The sequence below is a fragment of the Talpa occidentalis genome, unplaced genomic scaffold (assembly GCF_014898055.3).
Source record: "Talpa occidentalis isolate TD23 unplaced genomic scaffold, MPIMG_talOcc4v2.1, whole genome shotgun sequence".
NCBI lineage: Eukaryota > Metazoa > Chordata > Mammalia > Eulipotyphla > Talpidae > Talpa > Talpa occidentalis.
In genome coordinates, this window is record NW_026555331.1 from 138,417,778 (window position 1) to 138,442,912 (window position 25,135).

General features: G+C 45.7%; 1 protein-coding gene and 1 non-coding gene across 2 annotated transcripts in view; both read left to right on the forward strand.

The window, feature by feature from the left end:
- Positions 1-22,204, forward strand: part of TSPAN33 (tetraspanin 33) — a 30,633-nt gene extending 8,429 nt beyond the window's left edge. Inside the window, exons 2-8 of the mRNA XM_054692651.1 lie at positions 13,635-13,692; positions 14,856-14,983; positions 15,761-15,835; positions 17,778-17,873; positions 20,597-20,725; positions 21,730-21,891; positions 22,103-22,204. Coding sequence (XP_054548626.1) covers positions 13,635-13,692; positions 14,856-14,983; positions 15,761-15,835; positions 17,778-17,873; positions 20,597-20,725; positions 21,730-21,891; positions 22,103-22,204 — 750 coding nt within the window. The remainder of the gene's footprint in view (positions 1-13,634; positions 13,693-14,855; positions 14,984-15,760; positions 15,836-17,777; positions 17,874-20,596; positions 20,726-21,729; positions 21,892-22,102) is intronic.
- On the forward strand, positions 5,603-5,709 carry LOC119251681 (U6 spliceosomal RNA). Its single transcript, XR_005126567.1, has one exon. It is a non-coding gene; the product is annotated as a U6 spliceosomal RNA (small nuclear RNA).
- Positions 22,205-25,135: the final 2,931 nt, after the last annotated feature.

A 25,135-nucleotide genomic window follows, 5' to 3' on the forward strand; every position in this document is an offset into this window, starting at 1 on the left:
CTTGGCAAAACTGTGCCAAGAAACACAGCTTCTTTGGGACCAGGTACTATCCCTTGCCCGCCTCCGCATAAGAGTGGCACCTAGAAGTGGGCTGCAATTAAGCCCCTTTGAAATTGTGTTCGGAAGACCCTTCCAGGCCTCAGTTCTGAAAGCCAGTCTGGAAATTGCACAAGATTGCTGGATCACACAATATGGGATACTCATCCATGAGGTTCTGGCAGTAATTCACAACTTTGCAACCTCGAGGATCTCTATGCCTCCTGATCAACCATTGCATCCCTTCAAACCTGGAGATCAGGTCTTACTGAACACCTGGCAGAGTGGGGATGCCCAAAACCAGCTGTCAGAAAAATGGACTGGTCCATATGACGTTTTGCTAAGCACACATACTTCTCTAAAACTTGCAGGTATAAAACCCTGGGTACATCATTCCAGAGTTAAGAAAGCGCCAGAAGGAACTGACCCAGAGACGAAGTCCCACTGGTCTTGTGAACCCATTGAGGACTTGAGATATTTGTTTAAGAAACAGAAAAAAACTTGAATGTTACTGACTTCTTTTCCAGTTGTTATTTCAGGATACCCAAAGACTCATTTTTTTCTGAAGAAACCATGAGAAAAAAACTAACATGCTCTAACCGATCTTCTTCCTTTCAAAGTTTAGGAGATTTGAAATAACATCTAGGATCAAGCATATGCTGGCAGTATTTTTTTTTTTACATAGAAAGGTTTTCAATCTTGATTTTGTTATTTTCTATCAACTTTTTGTTTTTTTTTTTTAACTTCGAGGGTTTTTTTTCTCTGCTTGTTTTTTTTTTTTTTTTTTGTTACTTTGGCCTATGAGTGAAACTGCAGTTGTTTGAGATATCCCACGCATGATGAATGGTAACTAAAGAGCTCTTTGTGTCTATATGTTGTCTGTCTGTATGTCTTTGTATCTAACTGTCTTGGCCTCCAGTGATTGACAAATTGGTGTACATGGTGCCCATAGACGTTGAAAAAAAAAAAAAGAGTCTCCAGTTATGAGAAAAACTAAAGGTTATGGTTTGATTGTCAACATTGTGCTATTGAACTAAGTCGGTGCCTTCATAGAGATTGAATATTGTTGTTTCTGTTATTTTCCTGATATTTATGGCAAAGCTTCCCAGAAATCTAAATTCAAGTACAAATTTGGTAGCCTATCATTTGGTTGATGCAAGGAAATTTTATGGAACCTCAGTAGAGCTTCTGAGACACTACACAAAGTTTCTCCCTTTCCTCCTGGGAAAGGCATTAGATGAATTTGTTCTATTTGGCTTTTACCTAATGAAGCAAAACTGGAAGGGAAGCATTGTCACTTGGGAAAATGGTAAAACTTTGGTATGTACAGAAATGTTAGCAGTGGTTTTCTAAAATGTGTATAAAACCTCTCAGTACCTGGTGTGTATGTAAATTGTCAATGGTGATTGTCACCTTGTCATATTGTATACTTCAATTGTTTAATATCTACAGAAATTGTTTCTGGAAATATAGGGAAAAATGGTCTCAACAGATTCCTATTGATGGAACTGTTGAAAGTAAAAAAAAACCTTTCCTACAAAGGACTGAATAGACCTGGAGATACACCTGATATTTACTAAGTTTTATTTGACAAACTACTGATAATTTTTTTGCATTTTGTTCTGAATCCACAAAGTTTTCTTGTTTTGGTGACCAGGATCCGCAGCAAGGTTGCATGTTTTTATTTTCAGCAAAGCTAACTTGTCACATTTTCTCTCCCCTTGATACCAACACAGCATACAAATAGTGGTAGTAATTTTTTTGCTACTTATCTCAGAGTCTGTTTTTGCATAACTTCCATAGGGATTTTGTCTGCTTAAACAAAAAAAAAAATTGGACATGAGGTTGAGTGTGTGGCTTTGTGTGGAGTTCTTCCAGAAAGTTGAAAAAGAGCTGAACCAAGAAGAGGAGAACCTGTTTGCTTTGTTTGTAGGGTTCCAGAGACCTCCAAAGAAGGTGAGGAAGCTTGCCTCCATTGGCAGGACTGGACAACCCGGCCAACGAAAAAGCCCTGGTACCCTCGAGAAGAGGAAAACCCAGGTGGAGTCTGATGAGACCAACTTTGTTCCTGAAGCCTACATCGACCGGATGCCAATGGTTCGCTCTGATCCTATATGGAGTATTCCAACAAAGCCAGCTAAAAAATTGCTGTTTAGTTATTCTGCCCTGTGATTTTATGCAAAAATAGGAAAAATGGTTTAAAAGTAGATTTAGTTTGCAAACTTTTGCTATGCTGTTAAAAGTTTGGGATCAAGGTTGAGAAAATTTGTGTTTTACATCAGTTGAACCATTTTAAGACTTTTTTCCCTGTGATTTTGACGTATTTGCTATCTTGTTTTGGCTAATGCCTCCAGATGGTTTTTTTTTTTTTTTTTTTTTTTTTTGGCTTGAACTGATGAACTGTTTTTCCAGGAATAGAGGACTTTTGCTTTCTACAATGGACAAATACCTGGAGGGACTGGTTTTCTTTCACACTGGAACCTGGAAAAATTTTTCATCTGAGACTGCATCCCAACATCCATATATTCGATCTTCATCACCATGGAAATGGTGGCAAAAAGTGAAAGGGGGGAATTGTTAGGGGGAAAAGGCTGTCCTAAAGCTAATTCCATACAGGATTTGTGGACTCCACCCCCACTCCAGACCAAAGCCAAAAGACACTGGGAACTCCAAATCCCATCACCACCAAAGGGAAGGTGGCTGGAACCTGAGGTTGGGGTTAAGCAGCCAGGTGTGGTTAAAGCCAGACACATGGGCTTTGGAGGGGAATCCCCTCATTTTGGCTCCCCGCCAGCTCGCAGTGTCCAGCCAGCTCTGAGAGTGCCTTTGGGTTTCCAGGTCGGCGGATCGGGTAGGACGCATTCAAGACTTTATTTCCCTATTTTCTACCTGAGTTGTACATTTCCTTAATTCCCTTTCCCTTGTAAATAAGCCTTTTATTAACCTTTTGTGTGTGCCTGTAGTGGAGTATTCATAAGTCCCTTTTAAGTGTGCGGGTGAGGACCCACCCACAGCCAGGAAACCCGTTTTATTTTATATTGGGGTTGCCCTATAACAGGAAGACCAAAACAGAAATTGCAAAACTTTTTCTAGGCTAAAGGAGTAGTTGATCAATAATACCTAATCTTTGGTTGGATCCTAGAGCATAAAAAGAAAAAAAAAATCAGTTATAAGAGACATTATTGGGATAATTGGGGAAAGTTAAATATGAACTTTAAATCTGATGCCAGCAATAGGATATTAATGTTGAAAAAACATTTTAAATGTGAAAGTTGTGTATGTACACCAAAATAGCATTGTGGGTTTCCAGAGCTCTGTCACCGAACAATTTTAAGATTGCTGCCTTACACTTTGGTGTAAGAAGTCATCCTGACTAAAGTCATAAAATTGCATGTAAGGGCCTCCCTGGTGGTGCACGGGTTAAAGTCAGCGCTATTAAGCTGGCCATAGCCAGTCACTGTGTAACGGTGGTCCCCAGGAAAGGGGGAGGTCCTAGGTTCCCTGCCCCACCCAAATGGAGGGTGGAGCTGAGCAGGGAGAGAAGAAGCTGGAGAGGAGACTGAGAAGGAAGGAAGCAGGATGGAGAGCCAGGAGGAGACCTGGAGGAGGCACATGGAGCCTAGAGACATGTGAAGAAACTGCGCTTGTCTTTTGGTCGTGGACTGGGTGACACAGATGTGGGTGAGACCCGTGGGGAGGTGACAATGGCAGCTTTTATCTTGATTTTGATTTTGCTCTTTTCCTTCCGAGCTTGTCTGGTTGTTTCTGACCCTTTTCTGTGGGTCCCCACTGGAAGATGCCTTAGACTTGTGGCAGGCTTTGGGGCCTTGCTCTGGGCCAATCCCATTTGGATGGAGTTTTAACCAAAAGGGGATGAGTAACTTTGGGTGACTGATTTAGAAACTAGATTCTTTGCCTTTCCTATCTTGTTTCCTAGTTGCATTAAAGTTCCTTCCCATTAAAGTCTCATTTGTTTTGTGTTGATGCAGCGGATGGCAGAACCCATTTAGAATAGGCAGGTTTGCAGGGTTTGGGCTGCCCCTCTCCCCTCCCTGTAACAACTGCAGCACGAGTCTGATCCCAGGTCAGCTAGGGAGCATCCCATATGGCACAGCAGACCTCTTCTCTCTCATCCCACTGCTCCCCTCAGGAGTGTATTTCAGTAGATCTGCCTGTTCTGCTCCCCACTCTCTCTAGTGAATCCTCTCACCCCCTGCACCTCTGGCTTACACCCCAGTTCTTGTATGCATAAATAAATCTTTAATAAATAAGTAAATAATATTGCATGTAAGTGAATCTGTTTTTAAAAATGTGAATTTTATTCAATACAGCATTACAAACCTAGCCATAGAAATTAGGCAAGAAAAAGAAACAAAAGGCATCTAGATGGGAAAGGAAGAAATAAAAGCATCACTACTTGCAGACTGCATGATATTTATAGAAAGCCCTACATGTTATCAAAAACTTAGAATTAATAAACAGATTCAGTGAAGTTGTGGCATATAAAACCAACATACAAAAATCCATTGCATTTCTATACACTAATAATGAACTGTCAGAGAAATTAACAGTTCCACTTACAGTTACATAAAAAAGAAGAAAATATATAGGAATAAATTTAATCAAGGAGGTGACTTTGACATTGATTAAAAATTGAAGGAAACATAAATAAATTGAAAGATATGCTGGGTTCATGAATTGGAAACATTAATATTGTTAAAATATCTGCATTACCCAAAGCAATCTACAAATTCAGTGCAATCCCTATCAAAATTCTAATGGCATTTTTCCACAGAAATGGAACAGGCAATCCTAAAATTTCTGTGGAACCACAAAAGACCCCAAATAACCAAAGAAATCTTGAGAAAGAGAAACAAAGCTGGTGGCATCACACTCCCTGATTTCAAAGTTTTACAAAGCTATAGTAATCAAAACAGTATGATATTGGCATATAAGCAGACATGTATATGAATGGAATAGAAGAGAGAGCTCAGAAATAAACCTGCATATATGTGGTCAATTGATTTATAACAGATGAGTCAAGGAGATACAATAGGGAAAAAATAGTCTCACCAATAAATGGTGTTGGGAGAACAGAACAGCTACCTGTAGAAGAATGAAAATGGGCTGTGATCTTACACAGTAAAGAATTGAATGTAAGACCTAAAACTCCTAGAATACTCCTAGAATTACATCAATCTTGATAATTTTTTGGATTTGACACCAAAAACAAAATAAATAAGTGGGACTGCATGAAACTAAAAAAAATTCTGCACAACAAAGGAAATCATTATCAAAATGAGAAGGCAACCAGCTGAACAGGAGACCATATACTTGAAAATCATATCTTATAAGGGGTTAAAATCCAAAATATATCAAGAACTCATACAACTCAACAGCAAAAAATGGAGAGACTGAATAGACTTTTTCCCAAAGAAGACATACAGATTGCCAATAGGTACATGAAAAATGTTCAACATCACTAATCATCAGGAAAATGCAAATCAAACTACAATGAGATATTACCTCACACCTGTTAGAATGGCTATTGTAAAAGAGACAAGAAGTGCTTGCTTTGGCGGCATATATCCTAAAGTTGGAACAGCACAGAGAAGATTAGCATGGCCTTGGCATGAGGAAGACATACAAATTCATGAAGGATAACACATTTTTTTGCAACTTTATTTTCCTCCATTTGTAGTTTCATGAAGAATTTATGTCAGTCAGGATCTTTTCCCAAAGATAAAAAAAAAGTAAGAAATAACAAATGTTGGTACATATGTGGAGAAAAGGGGACCCTTGTGCTCTGTTAATGGAAAGGTAATTTATTTATTTATTTTTAATTTTTTTTTATTAAGGCATGTTTTATTTATTTATTTGTTTGTTTGTTTGTTTGTTTGTTTGTTTGTTTTTATACATGCACTGGGTACAGTCAGAAGCGCGGGAGGGTGAGAGAATTCACCAGAGCCAGAGCGAGGAGCAGAGCAGGCAGAAGGACAGAAGTACACTGCTGAGGGGAGCAGCGGGCGGCAGGAGAGGTCTGCGCGCCATGTGGGACCCTCCTCCGGTGGCCGGGGAGCAGCCGGGGATCGAACTGGTGCTGCAGAGGCTGCAGGCAGCTTCGCAACCCAGCGCTCAACCGCTGCGCCACCGGGGAGGCCCTGGAAAGGTAATTTAGAGCAGCCTTCCTCAAAAAATTAAAAACAGAACTATGTAGCTATCATTATTAGTAATTCTACTTCTGGGTACTTATCTAAGAAAATGAAAACTCAAAGAGATATGTGCACCCATATGCTCATTGCTGCATTTTTACAATAGACAACCTAAGTGTCCATCATTGGATGAATGGATAAAGAAATTGTGGTATAAATATTCAATGGAATATTATTCAGCCACAAAAAAGAATGAAAATTGCCATTTGTAACATCGTGTGTGGACCTTGAAGATATTATGCTAAATGAAATAAGACTTCGAGAGTAAGACAATACCATATGATCTCACTTGCATGTGAAATCTAAAAAAAAAAAAATGAAGCTCACAAATAGAGAGACCTGATCTATGGTATGGCTGAAGGTGGAGGGTTGGGCAAAATGATGAAGGGTCTAAAAGTTACAAACTTTATTTATATAAATAAATCACAGGGACGTAATATACAGCATGATAACTATGAAAGTTACTAATAAAATAAGATCTTAAAAGTTCTCATCACATAAAAAAAATTTGTGACTATAGTGATGCATGTTAACTACACTCTGCTGAATTTAGCAGGATATATACATAGCAAATTACGTTAAACACCTGAAATAACTGTGCCAATTATAACACAATTTAAAAATGCCCACCCAAAATGTGTATCAACAAAACTAATCAAGATGTAGCTTTTTTTTTTTTTTTTTTTTTTTTTTTAAAGATTTATGCAGGGCTTCCCCGGTGGCGCAGCGGTTGAGCGCTGGGTTGCAAAGCTGCCCGCAGCCTCTGCGGCGCCGGTTCGATCCCCGGCTGCTCCCCGGCCACCAGAGGAGGGTCCCACGTGGCGTGCAGATCTCTCCTGCCGCCCGCTGCTCCCCTTAGCAGTGTGCTTCGGTCCTTCTGCCTGTTCTGCTCCCTGCTCTGGCTCTGGTGAATTCTCTCACCCTCCTGCGCTTCTGACTGTACCCAGTGCTTGTATAAATAAATAAATAAATATTAAAAAAAAAAAGATTTATGCATATAAGAACTGGGGTGCAGGCCAGAGGTACAGAGGGGTAAGAGGATTCACCAGAGACAGAGTGGGGAGCAGAATAGGAGACTGACTGAAATACACTGCTGAGGGGAGCAGCGGATGAGAAAGGAGAGGTCTGCTGTGCCATGTGGGTCGCTCCATCGCTGGAGATTGAACTCGTGCTGCAGAGGCTGCAGATAGCTTCATGGTGCTGTACTTAACTCCTTGAGCCACTAGGGAGGCCTGAGGGTTAGCTTTTAAAAAATATTTTTTTAGAACTGTTTAAGTTATACCAAAAACATTGAGACTAGTACAAAGAGCACTTACATCCAGGTCCTTATTTGTTTGACATCTTACTTGAGTATGATACATTTATTACAACTAATGACATTTCAGATTACCTTCAATTTTAGTTAATGAACTTTTCTGTTCCAGGATCTTATCCAGGATACAAAATTTCATTTAGTTGTCACGTCTCCATAGGTTTTTGTTGTTCATGGCAGTTTCTCGGGACTTCCTGGTGTTGATGTTGATAGTTTTGAGGAGTACTGGTCAGATATTTCACAGAATGGCCAGCCTGTTAATGGAACTTGCCTGATGTTTTTCTCATGGTTTTCTGGGTTTATGGGCTTGAGCGAGGAAGACCAAAGAGGCAAAGTGCTCTTTTCACTGCATCGTGGTGTGCCACAACCATGATTTGTCACTGCTGATGTTTACCTGGTCACCTCGATGAGGTAGTATTTGTCAGTTAAGCTGTGTGGTTAGTCTTTCCCTCGCTTTTCCATACTGTATTCTTGTGAAGGAAGTTGGGATGCACAGCCCCCACCTTAGGAGTGAGGGGTTAGATTCCACCTCCTGGAGAGTGCAGTGTACGTATATTATTTGGAATTCTTCGGTATGGCAGATTTGTCTTTTCTCCCCATTTATTTGTTAAGTCATTTATGTCCATATGAACTCGTGAATATTTTTTTCATATTTGGGGTAGCAATTCCACACATTATTTTAATGTCTCTTTGGGATACCTACATCAATGTAGGGTTTTGATTTTGTCTGTGTTTGAACCTTTCCTTGCTTTGGGGCACTATAAGATGTATCCTCAAGGCTTATCTTGTGTATTTCCTACCTCAGTCCCAGAATCAGCTATTTTTTCCTAAGGAGCCCAGGGGATGGCTACTTTCATTATAAGGTGATTACTCACCTTACATAAGGATAAAGGCACTGTTGCATGCAAGTTATCTTATATAATTTGATTGACAACTCTTCAGGAACATGCCTTTTGCTGGACTCAGCTATTTTAAAAATTGTGTCTCACTATTAAAAGTTCCTAGCGAGGCATCATTCTAGCCAGAATATGAAAAGCCTTTCTGAGAAATGTCTTTATCTCCATCTTCATCATGAAAGGAGGTCATTGGTGATATTGTGGGTGTTATAAGGATATTGTGGCAAAGACAGATAGAGTGGAAAGAGTACCAGACTGAGATTAGAAATTGGGTGTAGTCCAGATGTTGCCACTGCACCCATGTGCACTTGGTCAAATGTCACTTTGTTCTTTTGGCCACATCTGTATAAAAGAGGTGAGTAGCTGAGCTCATTTCTAAAATTCTATTCAGCTCTAAAATGCCGTGCTATTAACAGCAGCAGCACTAACTTTGGAATGGCAGGAGCTTTGAGGAATTCAGGGTGGGAGGTGTGTGTAGGAATAGAAGTGTGAAGGGGCAAGCTGTGAGTCCAGGAGGAGGCAGATCAGTAACAGAAATGCATGAATTTAGTGTTAGCTAGTGAGCTCCAGGTGAGTGGTATCATTAATTGTCCCATTAAATATTAATAATAATATTCAAGTCTTAATCTTGATTTTAATGTAGGCTGCACCTGCCTCTCTAGTTCCCTGGCTGAGTGTGCTTTAGGCTTGTAGTTCCCAAACTTGGCTGCACACTGGAAACACCTGGAACACATTCAGAACTACTGTTGCCTGGCTCCAGTGCCAGAGATTCTGTTGTATGTTGTTCCATTATAACGTTGACGAGAAATAAACTATTATGGCCGCATTTGATGAAGTTGCTCAAGGACCTGCTTTCATTATCCTGTTTCATTTAAACATGCAGTTTCCAAGAAAATACTGACATTAAATGAGGACTTAGTGTACTTGCGTTGGGGTGCAGCCTAGTCATCAGGAGTTTCTTAATTCTGCTCCCTGCTCCCTCCATTGTAATGGCAGCAGGACCACTGCTTTAGGCTACAGATGCGCTTGCCTCCCTTTTCTATAACATAGGGACCTCATCTTACTTATCTCTGTAGTTCTCACAGTTCCTTAGCTGACTAATTGGATATGGATAACTTATTAATTTCCTATTGCTGTTGTATCAGTTATCACATTTTTTAATAGCTTAAAAATGGTCACATATTTAATGGCTTAAAACAACACACATTAGGGCACTTCCCTGGTGGTGCAAGGGGTTAAGTCACAGCACTATGATGCTATCTACAGCCACTGCAGCACGAGTTCCATCCCTGACCACATGGCGCTGCAAACCTCTCCTGTCTCACCCACTGCTCCCCTCAGCAGTGTATTTCAGTAGATCTGCCTGTTCTGCTCCCCACTCTGTCTCTGGTGAATCGTCTCACCCCCTGCACCTCTGGCCTCTACCGCAGTTCTTATAAACATAAATAAATAAATCTTTAAAAAAAACTCACACATTTATTTTCCTACTGTTTGGAAGGTCAGAAATCTAAGTGGGTTTCACTGGGCTAAAATTAAGATGTCAGCAGGGTTGTGTTCCTTCTGGATGCTCCAGGAGAGAATCATTTCCTGACCTTCTCCAGCCTGCAGAGGCCACCCAAAGCCCCGGCCAGGTGCCACATCATCCAGTCTCTGCTTCCATGTCAGATTGCCTTCTCTGACTGACCCTCATGCCCCTTTCTTACAGGTACCTTGTGATTATATGGTCTTGTGCCACTTTGTAATATTTTGGTCAATGTCAGACCACATCTATGACAGTGCCCCCACATTTCCTATCACTAGTGCCTTTGGAGCTGTGGGAACATGGAAGAATTTTATTCTGGCAGCTGCCTCATGCATCTCATATTTACCATGTCTCCTGATGGCATCATTTCCCCTTGTGCTTGATTTAATCTCGTGTTGTTTTGTTCATCGTGGCCTCTAAGTGTACAAAATCCACTGTTGATGTTGTCAGTGAGAGGCCATGTCAAGTGACTTGGAAATGAAATTAAAAGTGATTAAGGACCACAAAAGTGGAAAATCACTGATGGTTTTTGCTTGCCACCATAGCTAGAGTCTCAAACAAAAACAAAGTGACAGAGTTGTTCAAGGATCTGCTTCATTGAAAGCAACAAGACTAACCAGAATTAGGGGCCTCCCTGATGGCACAAGAGGTTAAGCTTCAGCACTATGAACCTAGCCGCAGCCACTGCAGCATGAGTTCGATCCCCAGCCAGGGAGGTGACCCACATGGCGCAGCAGACCTCTCCTGTCTCACCCGCTGCTCCCCTCAGCAGTGTATTTCAGTCAGTCTGCCTGTTCTGCTCCCCATTCTGTCTCTGGTGAATACTCTCCCTGAACCTCTGGCCTGTACCCCAGTTCTTAAAAAGAAAAAAAGACTAACCAGAATTCAAGAAGTGCCTCTATCAGATATGGAGAAACTTCTAATGACCTGATTTGAAGACCAGGCATAGAAATTCATCCCTGGCAACACCTTGATGATTACAACCAAAGCAAGACATTTGTTTATGATAATGAGAGAAAAGGCTAAGCCCAACTCTATGAATTTACTGTTAGGTCTATGATGTTCACACAACAAGAAAATTGCCTAATGACACGTTTCACATCTCAGTGCCCTTAAGGGGAGCACTTGCCTGTATAGGGCTCATGGGGATAATCTCCCCATCTGAGGATCCTTGCAAGTCCCCTTGGCCATTAAGGTATCAACATCACAGGTTCTGGGAATTAGAGCATGGATGTCTTTGAGGGGGACACTGTTCTACCTTATCACACATAAAGATGGGCAACAGCTGTCATTACAAGCCCACAAATGGAAGTAAGTTACCCTGTGATGCCTGACATTTCTCTACTTTCCCTTCCTTGATTTAATCATATTTGTGGAAAGTTATCCACCCTGGTGAAAATGTAATGTGAAAAAACAGCAAGGAGGCTGGGAGTAACAGAAATAAAGAGCAGATACATATTTTGAAATGATTCAGTGAAGTGATATTTGGAACTGTAATTGGCTGTGGCGAGTTTTAAAGGGCAGAGATGCTCCATCACTTTAGCAGGGCCTGGGGGATGACTGGATCTGCCATGTGGTTTTGTTGCCTCCCACCCAGTCCTCCCTTGCTCCCTGAGCCTGGTTGTGCTGTGGGACAAGCAACCAGCTGCCCCCCCCCCTCATCCCGCCCCATCTCTACAAGCAGCTCTGCAAGCAGCTCCCTCTCTCCTGGATAGCATATAACACTCGACCTGCTGTGTATACAGGCCAAGAAGGGTCCTCAAAGACATGGTTTTATTTATTTTTTTAAAGATTTATTTATTCATTTACATAAGAACCAAGGTACAGGCCAGATGCGCAGGAAGGTGAGAGGATTCACCAGAGACAGAGCAGGGCACAGAACAGGCAGACTGACAAAATACACTGCTGAGGGGAGCAGCGGGCATGACAGGAGATGTCTGACACACCATGTGGGACCCTCACCAGCCGGCCGGGATCGAACCAGCGCTGCAGAGGCTGCGGACAGCTTCACAGCGCTGCGCTCAACCACCTGCGCCACCAGGGGAGGCCCAAAGACATGGTTTTAGATGAGGGTTCCCTGTTTATTGCTGAACATATCAGGTGGCAGAGGGCCTTAGTAAAGGAAGCCCCCAAGGAAAAACATCTCTCTGCTGAGGGACTAGCCTGATCCTCTCCTAATGCCTGTTACCCAGTCCCCTTCTCCCACGAAAGCCCCCACAACCCCTTCCAGCTGGTTTCTGTCTTGTAGGACAGTGGAGTCTAGCCAGCCATCTTCTTCCCCACTGAGCTGGTCAAGTCCCTACGGCTGAGAAATCCCTCCAGCCTGAGCGTGGCCCAGCTATTGCCATGGCGACAGCCAGCTGCTGCTTAGCACCAGCCTAGGGACTGGGAACAAAAAAAGTGTGGTGGAGAGGTGTGCGCACAGGACCACCTGCACTCTTGGAGGCCTGGGGGCGGCTGGGGCACAGCAGACCCTTTGGGAGCCCCGGGAGTCCTGATGGGTTTGTTCTCTCAGGGAGCCAGGAAGTTTGAGACATCTAAATTCCTCCAGCTTTCCACACTGGGATCAGGTTCATAAAGATAAAGCTGCCTTTGCCAAGGCATCTGTGACACTTTGCACATGTGCACTCATGCTTCACACTGGTGCAGGCTTTCATCCTGGCATGTGACACCATGTCAACCTCCAGGGAGGATGGAGCGCGGGAAGAGGGTCTTCTGAGGCTGCTTTCGCTTTCAGACCTGCCCTTTGATGGACATGGAGCATTCAGAACTCCCAGATTTCTATGTGACCCTGGGCAGTAATGGCAGATACTTATTGTCAAGTGTTGTGCTAAATGTTTTCCATGCATTATTTACTTGATTTTCACAGTAATCTTATTAGATGCACTTGTGTTTAACTCTCATCATCAGTAAAGATATTGAGGTTCAGATTTGTCCAGCATGGGCCCAAGTTTGACTGATTCCTAAGCCCATGTTTGTAGTGCAAGGCCTGCAGCCCAGCAAGGCTGGGAGGCCAGGTGGGGGTGGGGAATGAGGGGACTGGGGGGTGGTGCCGAGGCTTGGGAGGCAGCCGAGCCTCCGCCTCCGAGTCCCTGCACATCTTTACTCTTTCTCTGGACTCTCTCTGGCATTCTCTTGTGCTCTCATCTTTTCTGTAGTCACTCGTCCTCCCGCAGCCATCCTCTGAGTGACACTGCCCTTATATCGCTGACCTCTAGGCTCAGGGGTGCACATCTACACATGCCCACCCACACTCCGGATATCCACCAGCAGGCACACGTGCCCGGCACTCACACTCCCAAGCACCTTCTACAGCAACACAATCAAGGCCACAGCTGATAGCCACAGAGGCTAATGGCACAAAAAACCCTGATTAATTCACTTAGCCTACAATGTTGTGCTTTAATTTCCTCATCTGTAAAAAGGGGGTAATAGCTGCCTCACAAGATGACTGTTATGCAAATCGAATGAAAGTACCTTGGTGAAAACTTGGCAAAGCACTGACAGCTACTATCAACCGTGTTGCTGGGAGGAGGGTGGCCATCCCTGGGTCCTGCGAAAGTCATCCTCTCCTGCTCTGCGTTAAGGTTACTTGTGGTCATCAGGCTTCTCCGGTGGCAAAATCTCAGCTTCTGGCTCATTCCCTGTCTCCACAGGTGATTTCCATGGTGCTGGTGGCTGTGGGAGTGTACGCTTGGCTGATGAAGCACGCAGGTGAGCTCGAGGTCCTCCGCCACCTCCCCACGACTTGTGCTCCTTCCTCCTTAGCCCTGGCCCCTGACTCTTCTTCCCTTATAAGCTATGGGATCAAGGTGGCAGCCGCCTTCTAACCAAATCTCAAGGGTCTGCTCCAAGACATCCAGCCGCCCATGACATTTCTCCTGCATTTCGCTGAACTCCCACATCTTCCAAGATGTGCCTACACCTTAGCCTTAGAAGTATCTAGGGAAGAAGGTTGGCCTGTGGGACCAATGAGAGGCGTTAGTCCCTCTCTGGCTCTGTCATCGGATAATTCAACCTCCATTCCCATTTCACTGCGCAAAGTCTCCAAGAAACAAAAACTGCAAAGCTGGCAAGCCTAATGCCATTCTAATTCTTTTCTGGAGCATAAGTGGTCCCTCCTCTCTTAAGCCCCAGGAATAAAGACATGGTTTTATTTATTGTTATTGTAGTTCCTCAAATTAAATACCACACTCTCTTCTGGGCTCTTTTTGTTCTCATAGGAGGGCAGTGCTGCCTCCCCAAAGCCTTCACCCAACCATACTGAAGATTGCCCCATCAGGGAAAGGCACCCCACTCATCCCTGGGTACACCCTCAGTTAGTACCAGGGTCAGACTGAGAGACAGACTGTAGAGGGCAGGAATGACCTCTGAACAGGTTTTCTATGATCCAGCAGACGGGTAAAGGAGGAGTCAGAGTCCACAGTGGTTTACTGCAGGTTTTTATTGGGATTACCAGGTACACGGCAGGCAGGGGCGCTGGGGGGCCGGGAGGCTGGCGGGCCTCCTAGCCCCCAGCAAGGCTTTACTCTTTCTGGGCTCTCTGGCCTTCTCTCTGCTTCTCTGCTCTTGGCTTCTCTTTCAGCTTCTTCTGGCGTCCCCAAGACGCCGCCCTTGAAAAGCACAGTCTCAGCCCAGGTGAATCCCATCTACCTATGCCCACACCCTATTCCAGGTGCCCGCCATCAGGCATGCATTCAGGACCTCAAGGATCCATCATCTATCCTGATGGCGGAGGGCAGAAAAGCCTGACATTTTCCTTACCCTACACCCACATAGGGTGCAGCAGACCTCTCCTGTATTGCCCGCTGCTCCCCGATGGCGGGAGGGCAGAAAAGCCTGACATTTTTCCTTACCCTACACAGACCCCTCCCCAGAAGCAGCTTTGGCCTGTCTGGCAGTGGACCCTGCTATCCTACTGATCGTGGTGGGCGTCCTCATGTTCCTGCTCACCTTCTGCGGCTGTATTGGATCCCTTCGTGAAAACATTTGCCTCCTGCAGACAGTGAGTGGTCAAGGGCCCCACCAGAAGAACCCTGGCCCCTTCCTCCATGTGCCTCTTAGTCTCCTGAGTACAACCTTTTAGTTCCCTGTCTGTAGAGGCAGGAACTGGACACGGGGCAGGTTCTCTGATCCCATGCAGACCGGGTAAAGGAGGAGTCAGAGTCCTCAGTGGTTTTGCAGGTTTTTTATTGGGGTTCACCAGGCATATGGCAGGCAGGGGTGCTGGCAGGCCTCCCAGCCCCCAGCAAGTCTTCACTCTATCTGGGCTCTCTAGCGTTCGTTCTGCTGCTTCTCAGCTTCTCTTTCGGCTTCTGCTTCGGCTTCTACTGCTGCTGTTTCGGCTTCTACTGCTGCTGCTGGCATCCCCGTGACGCCGCCCTTAAAAGCACAGTCTTAGCTCAGCTGAATCCCATCAACCTATGCCCACACCCTATTCCAGGTGCCCGCCATCAGGCATGCATTCAGGACAAGGATCCATCATCTATCCTGATGGCGGAAGGGCAGAAAAGCCTGATATTTTCTTTACCCTACACTGTCCCACCCTACCCCCAAGCTCTGTGCTGGCCACTCTTCATTGGAGAGCTCAGCCCATGTAACCCCGCACAGAGTAGCCTCCCGAGACGGTCCCAGAGGCAATGGCCTCTATCATGTGTTTGGTGGGGGGGGCATCTGGGAAAAGTAGCCCGTGGCCCCCACCCCATTCTCTTCATGATCTTGGGAGGGACCACACTGCTCAGGTGGTAATGGACGGTCTCCTCTTCCCGCCTGCACCCTGCAGTTCTCACTCTGCCTCACCACGGTGTTCCTGCTGCAGCTGGCGGCCGGGATCCTGGGCTTCCTCTTCTCAGACAAGGTAGCGTTGGGAGCCAAGGGGCCTTTGGTTTTGAACCAGAGGGAGGAAGAGAAGGTTCCTTCTGTGTTTCACCTGACTAATTAACCACAGCACTCCTTCCCCTGAGAAGCATCAGCCTTTGAAAGTGTCTCCTTAGGGATGAATGAATGACCTTTAAAGTCACTATATTTAAGGAAGTCTTCAATATTGTAAGGTGTTTTCTTCTAATAGTCTGAGAGGCCATCAGAGAAGTAAATTCCATGAACAGAAAGTTAAAACAATCTGTAAATATTAATGGTTAATGACTGAGGAAAACAGTTATCAAGTGAACCACAGACAACATGATGAGACTTTTATTTCTTTTAAAAGTTATTTATTGGCATAAACAAAAGGAAGGGGGAGGATAAAGCAAGGAGGGGGTTTGGGGCAGTGCTTGCGTATCTGGAAGTGGTCAGCCATTTACTGGAGTTCTTTTAATAAAGAACCAGAGAACTGGTCCCAAAGGGCAAACAATTGTCAGTGCAGAGTAGAGGACTGTGGGCAGGAAAAGCTGAGAAAAGTAACAAAGCAAAGGAAGAGATCATGGAATTAGGAGCCACTGAGTTAATTTAGAATGTCCTGATCCTTCAGCTCTTAGTAAAATTCTAAAATGATACAAAGCTGTACTGACTCTAAAGAGCTGCAATTCTCTTGGGCCTCCCAGGTTACGCAGGTGGTTGAGCACTGCTTTGTGAAGCTGTCCGCAACCTCCACAGCACAGGTTCCAATCCCACATGGCGCGGCAGACCTCTCCTGTCTCGCCCGCTGCTCCCCCAGCAGTGTATTTAGGTTGTCTGTCTGTTCTGTTCCCCGCTCTGTCTCTGGTGAATCTTCTCACCCTCCCACACATCTGGCCTGTACCCCGGTTCTCGTATAAAAATAAATAATCTTTTAAAAATAAATAGAGAGCACCGACTTAAAAAAAAAAAAAAGTTGCAATTCTCTTATATCCACTAGAGGTCAGTGCTCAGCTCAGTAAATTGTTCTCCCCAAAAAAAAAAAAAAAAAATAGTAATAGGGGACCTCCCTGGTGGCGCAAGAGGTTAAGACACAACCTATGAAGCTGTCCACAGCCATTGCAGCACGAGTTCGATTCCCAGCCAGGGAGCTACCCACATGGCGCAGCAGACCTCTCCTGACTCGCCCGCTGCTCCCCTCAGCAGTGTATTTCAGTCAATCTGCTTGTTCTGCTCCCCTCTCTGTCTCTGGTGAATCCTCTCACCCCCACACCTCTGGCCTGTACCCCAGTTCTTGTATGCATAAATAAATAAATCTTTTTTAAAAAAGATAGTAATAGGGCCTCCCCGGTGGCGCAGCAGTTGAGCGCTGGGTTGCGAAGCTGCCCGCAGCCTCTGTAGCACCGGTTCGATTCCCCAGCCACCGGAGGAGGGTCCCACATGGTGCTCAGACCTCCCCTGAGGCCCGCTGCTCCCCTTAGCAGTGTACTTCGGTCCTTCTGCCTGCTCTGCTCCCCGCTCTGGCTCTGGTGAATTCTCTCACCCTCCCGCGCTTCTGACTATACCCAGTGATTGGCATAACAAAAGGAAGGAGGGGGGATAAAGGAAAGAGGGGGTTTGGGGTTATAAATAAATAAAATTAAAAAAATAAATAAATCTTAAAAAAAAGTAATAGTCTCTTTACATTAATCAACAAGTATTTTGTGGCAATAGTATTCAAAAAGAAAAACAAAGGATTATCTTGAAATTGGCTCTGAGAAGTGGCAACAGCAAGTTCAGCGTTTTTCTTGCCTACTTCTACCAGGGACGAGTAGACTTTGGAACTGGCCATTTTTTATCACTTACAATAGGTTCTGATTTCAAGACCAACTTAAAGAAAGATGACCACTGTCTACTGTTATTTCTGCAGGGAGGAACACCTGAAGGGTTTGTCCTGTGTTGTGATTCCCTACTCATTTCTCTGGCAGGCTCGGGGGAAAGTGAGTGAGATCATCAATAATGCCATTGTGCACTACCGAGATGACTTGGACCTGCAGAACCTTATTGATTTTGGTCAGAAGAAGGTATGAGCTAAGTGTGGGGGTGAGGGGCAACTAGTGGTCTGGGAGGCTATAGTAATGTTAATGCCATCCCAAGAGATGGCTCCCTCATCCCCCAGGCCTATGGCTTCTTTATTACCTTACAGGTAATGGATTCTTGGAATTTGGGTATAGGGTAAGTGTAAGGGCAGGACTGGCCACAGAGCAGGTTTTCTGATCCCATGCAGACCGGGTAAAGGAGGAGTCAGAGTCCTCAGTGGTTTTTTGCAGGTCTTTTATTGGGGTTCACCAGGCATATGGCAGGCAGGGGTGCTGGCTGGGAGGCTGGCAGGCCTCCCAGCCCCCAGCAAGTCTTTATCTGGGCTCTCTAGCGTTCGTTCTGCTGCTTCTCGGCTTCGGCTTCGGCTTCGGCTTCGGCTTCTGCTGCTGCTGGCGTCCCCGTGACGCCGCCCTTAAAAACAGTCTTAGCTCAGCTGAATCCCATCTACCTATGTCCACACCCTATTCCAGGTGCCCGCCATCAGGCATGCATTCGGAACAAGGATCCATCATCTATCCTGATGGCAGAAGGGCAGAAAAGCCTGACATTTTGTTTACCCTACAGTAAGGTAAAAGTATCAGGCTTTTCTGCCCTCCAGCCATTAAGATAGAGGAGGGAACCCTGTGGTCCTGAATGCATGCCTGATGGCGGGCACCTGAAGTGGGTACACCTGGGCTGAGAGACTGAGTTTATAAGGGCGGCATCACGGGGACGCCAGCAGAAGCCAAGAACAAACGAAGCAGGAGAGCAGAGAAGCAGAGAGAACATGAGAGAAGGTCGGAGAGCCCAGATAGAGTGAGGATTTGCTGGGGTCTGGGAGGCCTGCAAAAGCTGCTGGGACTCTGACTCCTCCTTTACCCAGTCTGCTGGGTCAGAAAACCTGCTCCGTGCCCTGTTCCTGTCCTTACATTGGGCAAAAAAACATACATAGCAGAGTGCTTTAGAAGTACTTTTAAGGGGCTTCCCTGGGGGCCAAGGGATTAAGTCTCAGCCCTATCACCATAACTGCCTTAGTCCAATCCCCAGCCAGGGAGCTAACCCACTGTAGGGTAAGGAGAAATGTCAGACTTTTCTGCCCTCCACCATCAGGATAGATGATGGATCCTGGTGGGCACCTGGAGTAGGGTGTGGGCATAGGTAGATGGGATTCACCTGGGCTGAGACTGTGCTTTTAAAGGGCGGCGTCGCGGGGATGCCAGCAGAAGCTGAAAGAAAAGTCGAGAAGCAGCAGAAGCCGAGATCACTGGAGAGCGCAGATAAAATGAGGATTTGCTGGGCCCTGGGATCACTGCCAGCCTCCCTCTCCTTCCTTTCTGAGACGGAGTCTGGCATCTCCGGAATGGCAGGTCGGTTTCTCCGAACTTCTTCCTCCAGAATCCTCAAATGTTGTTGCAGTATCTGCATCTCTTCTCGCATCTCTTTTCGCATCTCATCACGTACTTGCTGGATTCTAGATTGCTCTTTCTGCCTGGACTCTCGCGGGGGGGAGGGGGGACAGAAAAACCTGACATTTTTCCTTACCCTACACCCACATAGGGTGCAGCAGACCTCTCCTGTATTGCCCGCTGCTCCCTTTAGCAGTGTATTTCAGTAAATCTCTCTGTTCTGCTCCCCACTCTGTCTCTGGTGACTCCCCTTATCCTCTGTACCTCTGGCCTACACCCCAGTTCTTCTACACAAAACTAAATATTTTTTTAAAAAATTACTTTTAAGGACACAGAAGAGTATATATGGTAATCTACCATTTGTGGGGGGAGAAAAGAGGGAGGAAAGATTGTGCATTCATATTTGCAAAAGGAAGACTATGTAAGAAGCCATTATATGTGGTTACTTATAGGGAAATGAGAGCTGATTTGTGAATGATATTCAGGTTAAATTTTTTAAATTGTGGTAATATAGATCCAAGATAAATTTACCATTTTACCCATTTCTAAGTGTACGGGTCTACAGGGTTAGTTCACATCGTTGTGCAACCATCATCCCCATCGATCTCCAGAACTTTTCTTCTTCCCCAGCTGAAACTCTGAACCCATCAAACAGGAACTTCCCACCCCACCCCCAGCTCCTGCACCTCCGTTCTATTTTCTGTCTCTGAATTTGACTATCCTCGGCACCTTTTATAAGTGGAATCATACAATCATTCATCTTTTGCTGGACACTTGAGTTGTTCCCACCTTTCGGCCATTGTGAATAATACTGCTCTGAATGAAAAGTTACGTTTTAAATTAAAATGCTTTTGAGATCAGTGCTCAGTTCCCCTTTCCTTGGGATAACAGATACTTGACGTGGATCCTATTTGCTTTCATGGAGTAATTATGGCCCACAATATTAAAGATTCTCCTCCTGTATTAAGATGTTTTCAGCACTGATCTTTTCATTTTTTCAGTCAGTATTTTTGAACCCCTCATTCTGCGAAGCTCTATGCTCTGCAGGATGGCAATTCCTGAAACTACCCCCAAGGAGCTCAAAATTGAACGTGTAAAACAAAATGTGTATGTAAAGCTACAGCAAGTTATGACAGGATTCATAAAATAATAGAAAAATGAAAAAACAACTTCAGGTGAAGGCTACTGAGAAACTCGAACTCAAGATTTAAGATTGTTTAAACATGACCCGACTTCCCAGCCGGAACCTGCTAGTAACTCCCCTAGTTACCTCAATGTGATGGGTGGGTGATTCTTAACCTCTCTGATGGGCTTTGTTGTAGTTCAGCTGCTGTGGGGGTAATTCCTACAAGGACTGGTCCCAGAACATGTACTTCAACTGTTCAGAAGACAACCCTAGCCGTGAGCGCTGCTCTGTACCTTATTCCTGTTGCTTGCCTACCCCCAACCAGGTAAGCACACACCCACCTCATGTCCTCCTGGGTTACTGTCTGGTTAGCTGCTGTGGCGACCCCCACCCCCTAGTTTAACCAATCACTTCTGTAGGACAACTATCAGATGCTTTCCTTCACTCCAATCTGATGGCTCTGTTAACCTTTTATTCCTGTATGGACTAAAATGCATAGCGTGGATGGGGGGTTTATAGGGGATGAACTCTAAGGAAGGAGAACTACACTCAAATCTCTCAGAGGAAGGGAAGTCTGCATTTAGCAACTTGCACCTAGCACACACTACAAGCATTCTCTTATTAAACTTCAGGAGTTTATGGTCCAACCTCTATGGAGAGCTGTGTGGAGATTTCTGGACCTACTAAACATAGAGCTTCCATATGATCCAGCAATTCCACTCCTAGGTATTTACCCAAAGGACACAGAAACATCAATTCCAAAGAACACCTGCACCCCTATGTTTATAGCAGCACTGTTTACAATAGCTAAGCTTTGGAAACAACCCAAATGCCCAAAAATAGATGACTGGATCAAGAAGATGTGGTACATATATACCATGAAATATTACTCAGCATTCAAAAAAGATAAACACATGCAATTTGCAGCAACATGGATGGCGCTGGAAGGGATCATGCTCAGCGAAATAAGCCAAAAAGAAAAAGAAAAATACCGGATGGTCTCACTCATAGCAGGAATCTAGAAAACTTAAATAAGGGACCAGGAAAATGAATATAAGAAAGTGAAAATCAAAATCAACAAAAAACTATGAACCAGAGACACTGTATGGGGGGTGGGGGGCAGGGAGGGGAGGGATTGGGGTCAAAATAAGAGGATTGCAATTGTATGGGGAATATAAAAATAAAATTTATTTTAAAAAAAATTAAAAAATAAATCTAAAAAAAAAAAAATTCAGGAGTTTAGGAATGGTGGGAAGTCCTTCAGTTTGGGTCCGAAAGAAAAAGTTGCAAGAACGAGAATCCTACTTGGTTTTTCAATTCTCTCCCCAGGCAGTGATCAACACCATGTGTGGCCAAGGTATGCAGGCCCTGGACTACTTGGAGGCTAGTAAAGTCATCTACACCAATGGCTGTATTGACAAACTGGTCAACTGGATACACAGCAACCTCTTCTTACTCGGTGGTGTAGCACTGGGACTGGCCATCCCCCAGGTAACTTACCCTATAAAACTTCTGGGTCACACAATTCTGCAAAGACGCCTTTGTTTTGGGGAGGGCACATGGGAATTAGCTAGGATTGCAGGCACTGACACTACCAGGGGGCAGGGAATGGAATGGCACGGACCACACTGGGAAGGTCGAGTCAGGGAAAACAAGGGCATCACACATTGCTAAGAGCCCATTTCCTTCCCACTTCTTCCAGCTCGCAGGAATCTTGCTGTCCCAGGTCCTCGTGAATCAGATCAAAGGTCAGATCAAACTACAGCTCTACAACCAGCAGCACCGGGCTGACCCGTGGTACTGAGAATTAATGATGTACTCCCTCACTGTGGCAACAGGTGAAGCCTCATCAACCAACTGCAGTGGGCACCAAATGGAGATTTGGATTCCAGTCCCCCAACAGCCACCCAGTGGGAAGAAGCAAACTCCAGACTGCGGAAGGCAGAGTGCACAGGTGGCTCAAGTCTCTGGAGGATGCAGTATGCGCCGTCTCTCCCCATCCAAGCCCTCAGCATCATTAGAGTGTTATTTTTGTATTGTTTCTGACCTTATGCATTTGGGCTTGTGTTTTTTTAAGTTTTGTCTGGGCAGAGATGTTTGGGAAATAGCAGTGGCTGAGCAGTGAGGGCACTAAGCTGTTGCTTTTCATGGAGGCTACCTACAAGGGCAGCTACCAGGGCAACTCCTAGCTTGACAGACATTCAGATTATGGTTCTTGCCAGGGAGGCCTGGCTGAAGAGTGGACACCAGCAGCCCTGCCTGGAGTTCAGCTGGCATGATACCAGCCCCAGAAGGGAAGGGAGTGGTCCAGGCAGTGAACTAGGGGGTCGGCTGGGGACAGTGGCGTGTGCTAGGTAGAAGTGGAAGGGGATATGTTTACTAAATGCCTGCCCTGCCGTCCTCCCAGGTGGTGAGAGTGAGCTACATCCTGCCCCTCCTCATTTCCATGGAAACATGGCAGCAAAGGGTAAGGGGTACAACAGCAGCCAAATTCCTCCCCCTACCCTTTGAAAAAGGTTTGGAACACGGTCTCTTATTCTGCAGCCAGGAGAGGTGGAACTGAGCCTTACTGCCCTTGAATTCTTCCCCTGTCTGGCCCTCCCTCTCGAGTAAGTGGAGATTTCTTTAACCTTGGCAGTGTGCAGAGGATACGAGGTAAGGTGTGCACCCACCCCTGCATCAGAGGTCATTTCTGCAGTGAAAGAAGCAGAGATCTTGCTGGGGCGAGGGGGGGCGGGGAGAGAGACAGAAATGGCAATAAAAGTTTGTTGACCTGGGCTAAGGTAGACACCATGAATTTTCCATCCTGGCAAGCATAAGGCGAGGGGGTGGTAGGGCCCAGCCTCTGAGCCTCCCCCCCAAAAAAAGTGTACTGGAGACTCTCGCAAGCGCCCCATATCCCTCAACCAGATGCACGACCCCCTCCCACAACCCACCCTCTCTGGTCTAAATTAGGTCTCAAGATTCCCAGAATTTATGTGGGAACAGCAAATTTTTGTCCCCAAACCTGATGTTAATTTGTTCCCGAACTACAGTGAGTTAAAAGCAATAGCTACCCAAAACTTTCAGCATGGAGTAGTGACGGAGAGTCCGGAAATCTGAGTCTAGCACTCTCCGCTGGGGGAGGGGAAGGAGGAGGAGGACCATCTCTTCCACCCACTCTGGGGGCGCGGCCCCCACTTTTCTCCCCCAATCCTCAGGCCCCCCGCCCCCCGTGAATCTTTGCCGTAGGAGCTGGGCACCCTAGCCTATCCCGCATTAGAGAGGACTCAAAACACCCCCGAGCTGGACGCTGGGCTTCCTAGCGCCCAGGGAGCGCTTGAGGGCGGGGAGCCAGGAGGCCGGGCAGCGCTGGGGGCGGGGCTGGGGGCGCTGTGGGTGGTCCCCGCCCACGCGGCTGCCGGGCGCCGCGCCTGCACCCCATCCCTGAAGGCGCTAGGCTCTGGGCTGGGAGAGCCTTCCTACCCCATACGTAACCCCCCCCCAAGTGTTCTGGCGGTCACCTGCTGTTGGGGGGCGTGGAGGGGGCTCAGTCTAGGGACTTGGTCTGACCATAAGAGAGGATCCCTAAGGCTCCGGGGAGGCAGAGGCGCGGGTTCGCACCCCACCCCCAGTTTCTCCTAAGCGAGCCTTCTGCTCCTGGGAGGGCGCCTTTCCAGCAGCCGCCTGGGGCCCCAGCCAATGTTTAGCTCCAGCTAGTAACAGAAGGGAAAGAAAAAAAATAAAATCATCACAAATAAAAAAAATATATAAAGTAAGGGCCTTTTATTCTGGGAAAGAAGAGTGAAAAAAGTGTACTTTCTTAGTGCCAGAGACATACACTTTATTTTTCTTTTGGACCCAGAAGTCTGGTTTGGGTTAACAAGTGAGGTGTTGCACTTTCTGGGTTCACCTGCTCAGAGGAGCTCACTGACAGGGCACTCGTTAGGGGGACTTTTGGAGGTTTGCAGAACCAAGATTCAAATCCAGATTTCTTAACACTACAAACTACATATTTACCATGGTCTCTACTGTCTCTCAGAATCTAGATTTCTGGGCTTGGACAAAAGGATAGGGGATTTATGCCCGAGTCCCAAGCCTTAAAACGTCTAGAACAGATGTTCAGAAGTTGGTACTGGTCATGGTCAAGCTGCTTTCACTGTTTCTCCTTCTGAGTATCTGATTTTCTTTCTCTTTGGTCTGACCCTGGGAGAGAAAATCGATTTTTTTTAAAAAATAATTTATTTATTTATTTTGAAGATTTATTTATTTATTTATACAAGCACTGGGTGCAGTCAGAAGCGCGGGAGGGTGAGAGAATTCACCAGAGCCAGAGCGGGGAGCAGAGCAGGCAGAAGGACCGAAGTACACTGCTGAGGGGAGCAGCGGGCGCCAGGAGAGGTCTGCGCGCCATGTGGGACCCTCCTCCCATGGCCAGGGATCGAACCGGCACTGCAGAGGCTGCGGGCAGCTTCGCAACCCAGCGCTCAACCGCTGCGCCACCGGGGAGGCCCAAAATCGACTTATTTTTAAAAGACCTCTTGCTATTTTATGTTTTAGTTATTTTGCTCCTAAATTTATATGTTTCTAATAACTCTAGTCTTAAGGACACGGGACTAACACCAGTATCTTAGAACAGCCATTAAATCCAGGCCTCAAAGGCAGACGAATGGAGAAGACTCTTAGGGCAGTCTTCTGATGGATAGAAGGGGAGAGAAAAGACCTGAAAGATGGTGAAAATCTGGCTTGATAACGT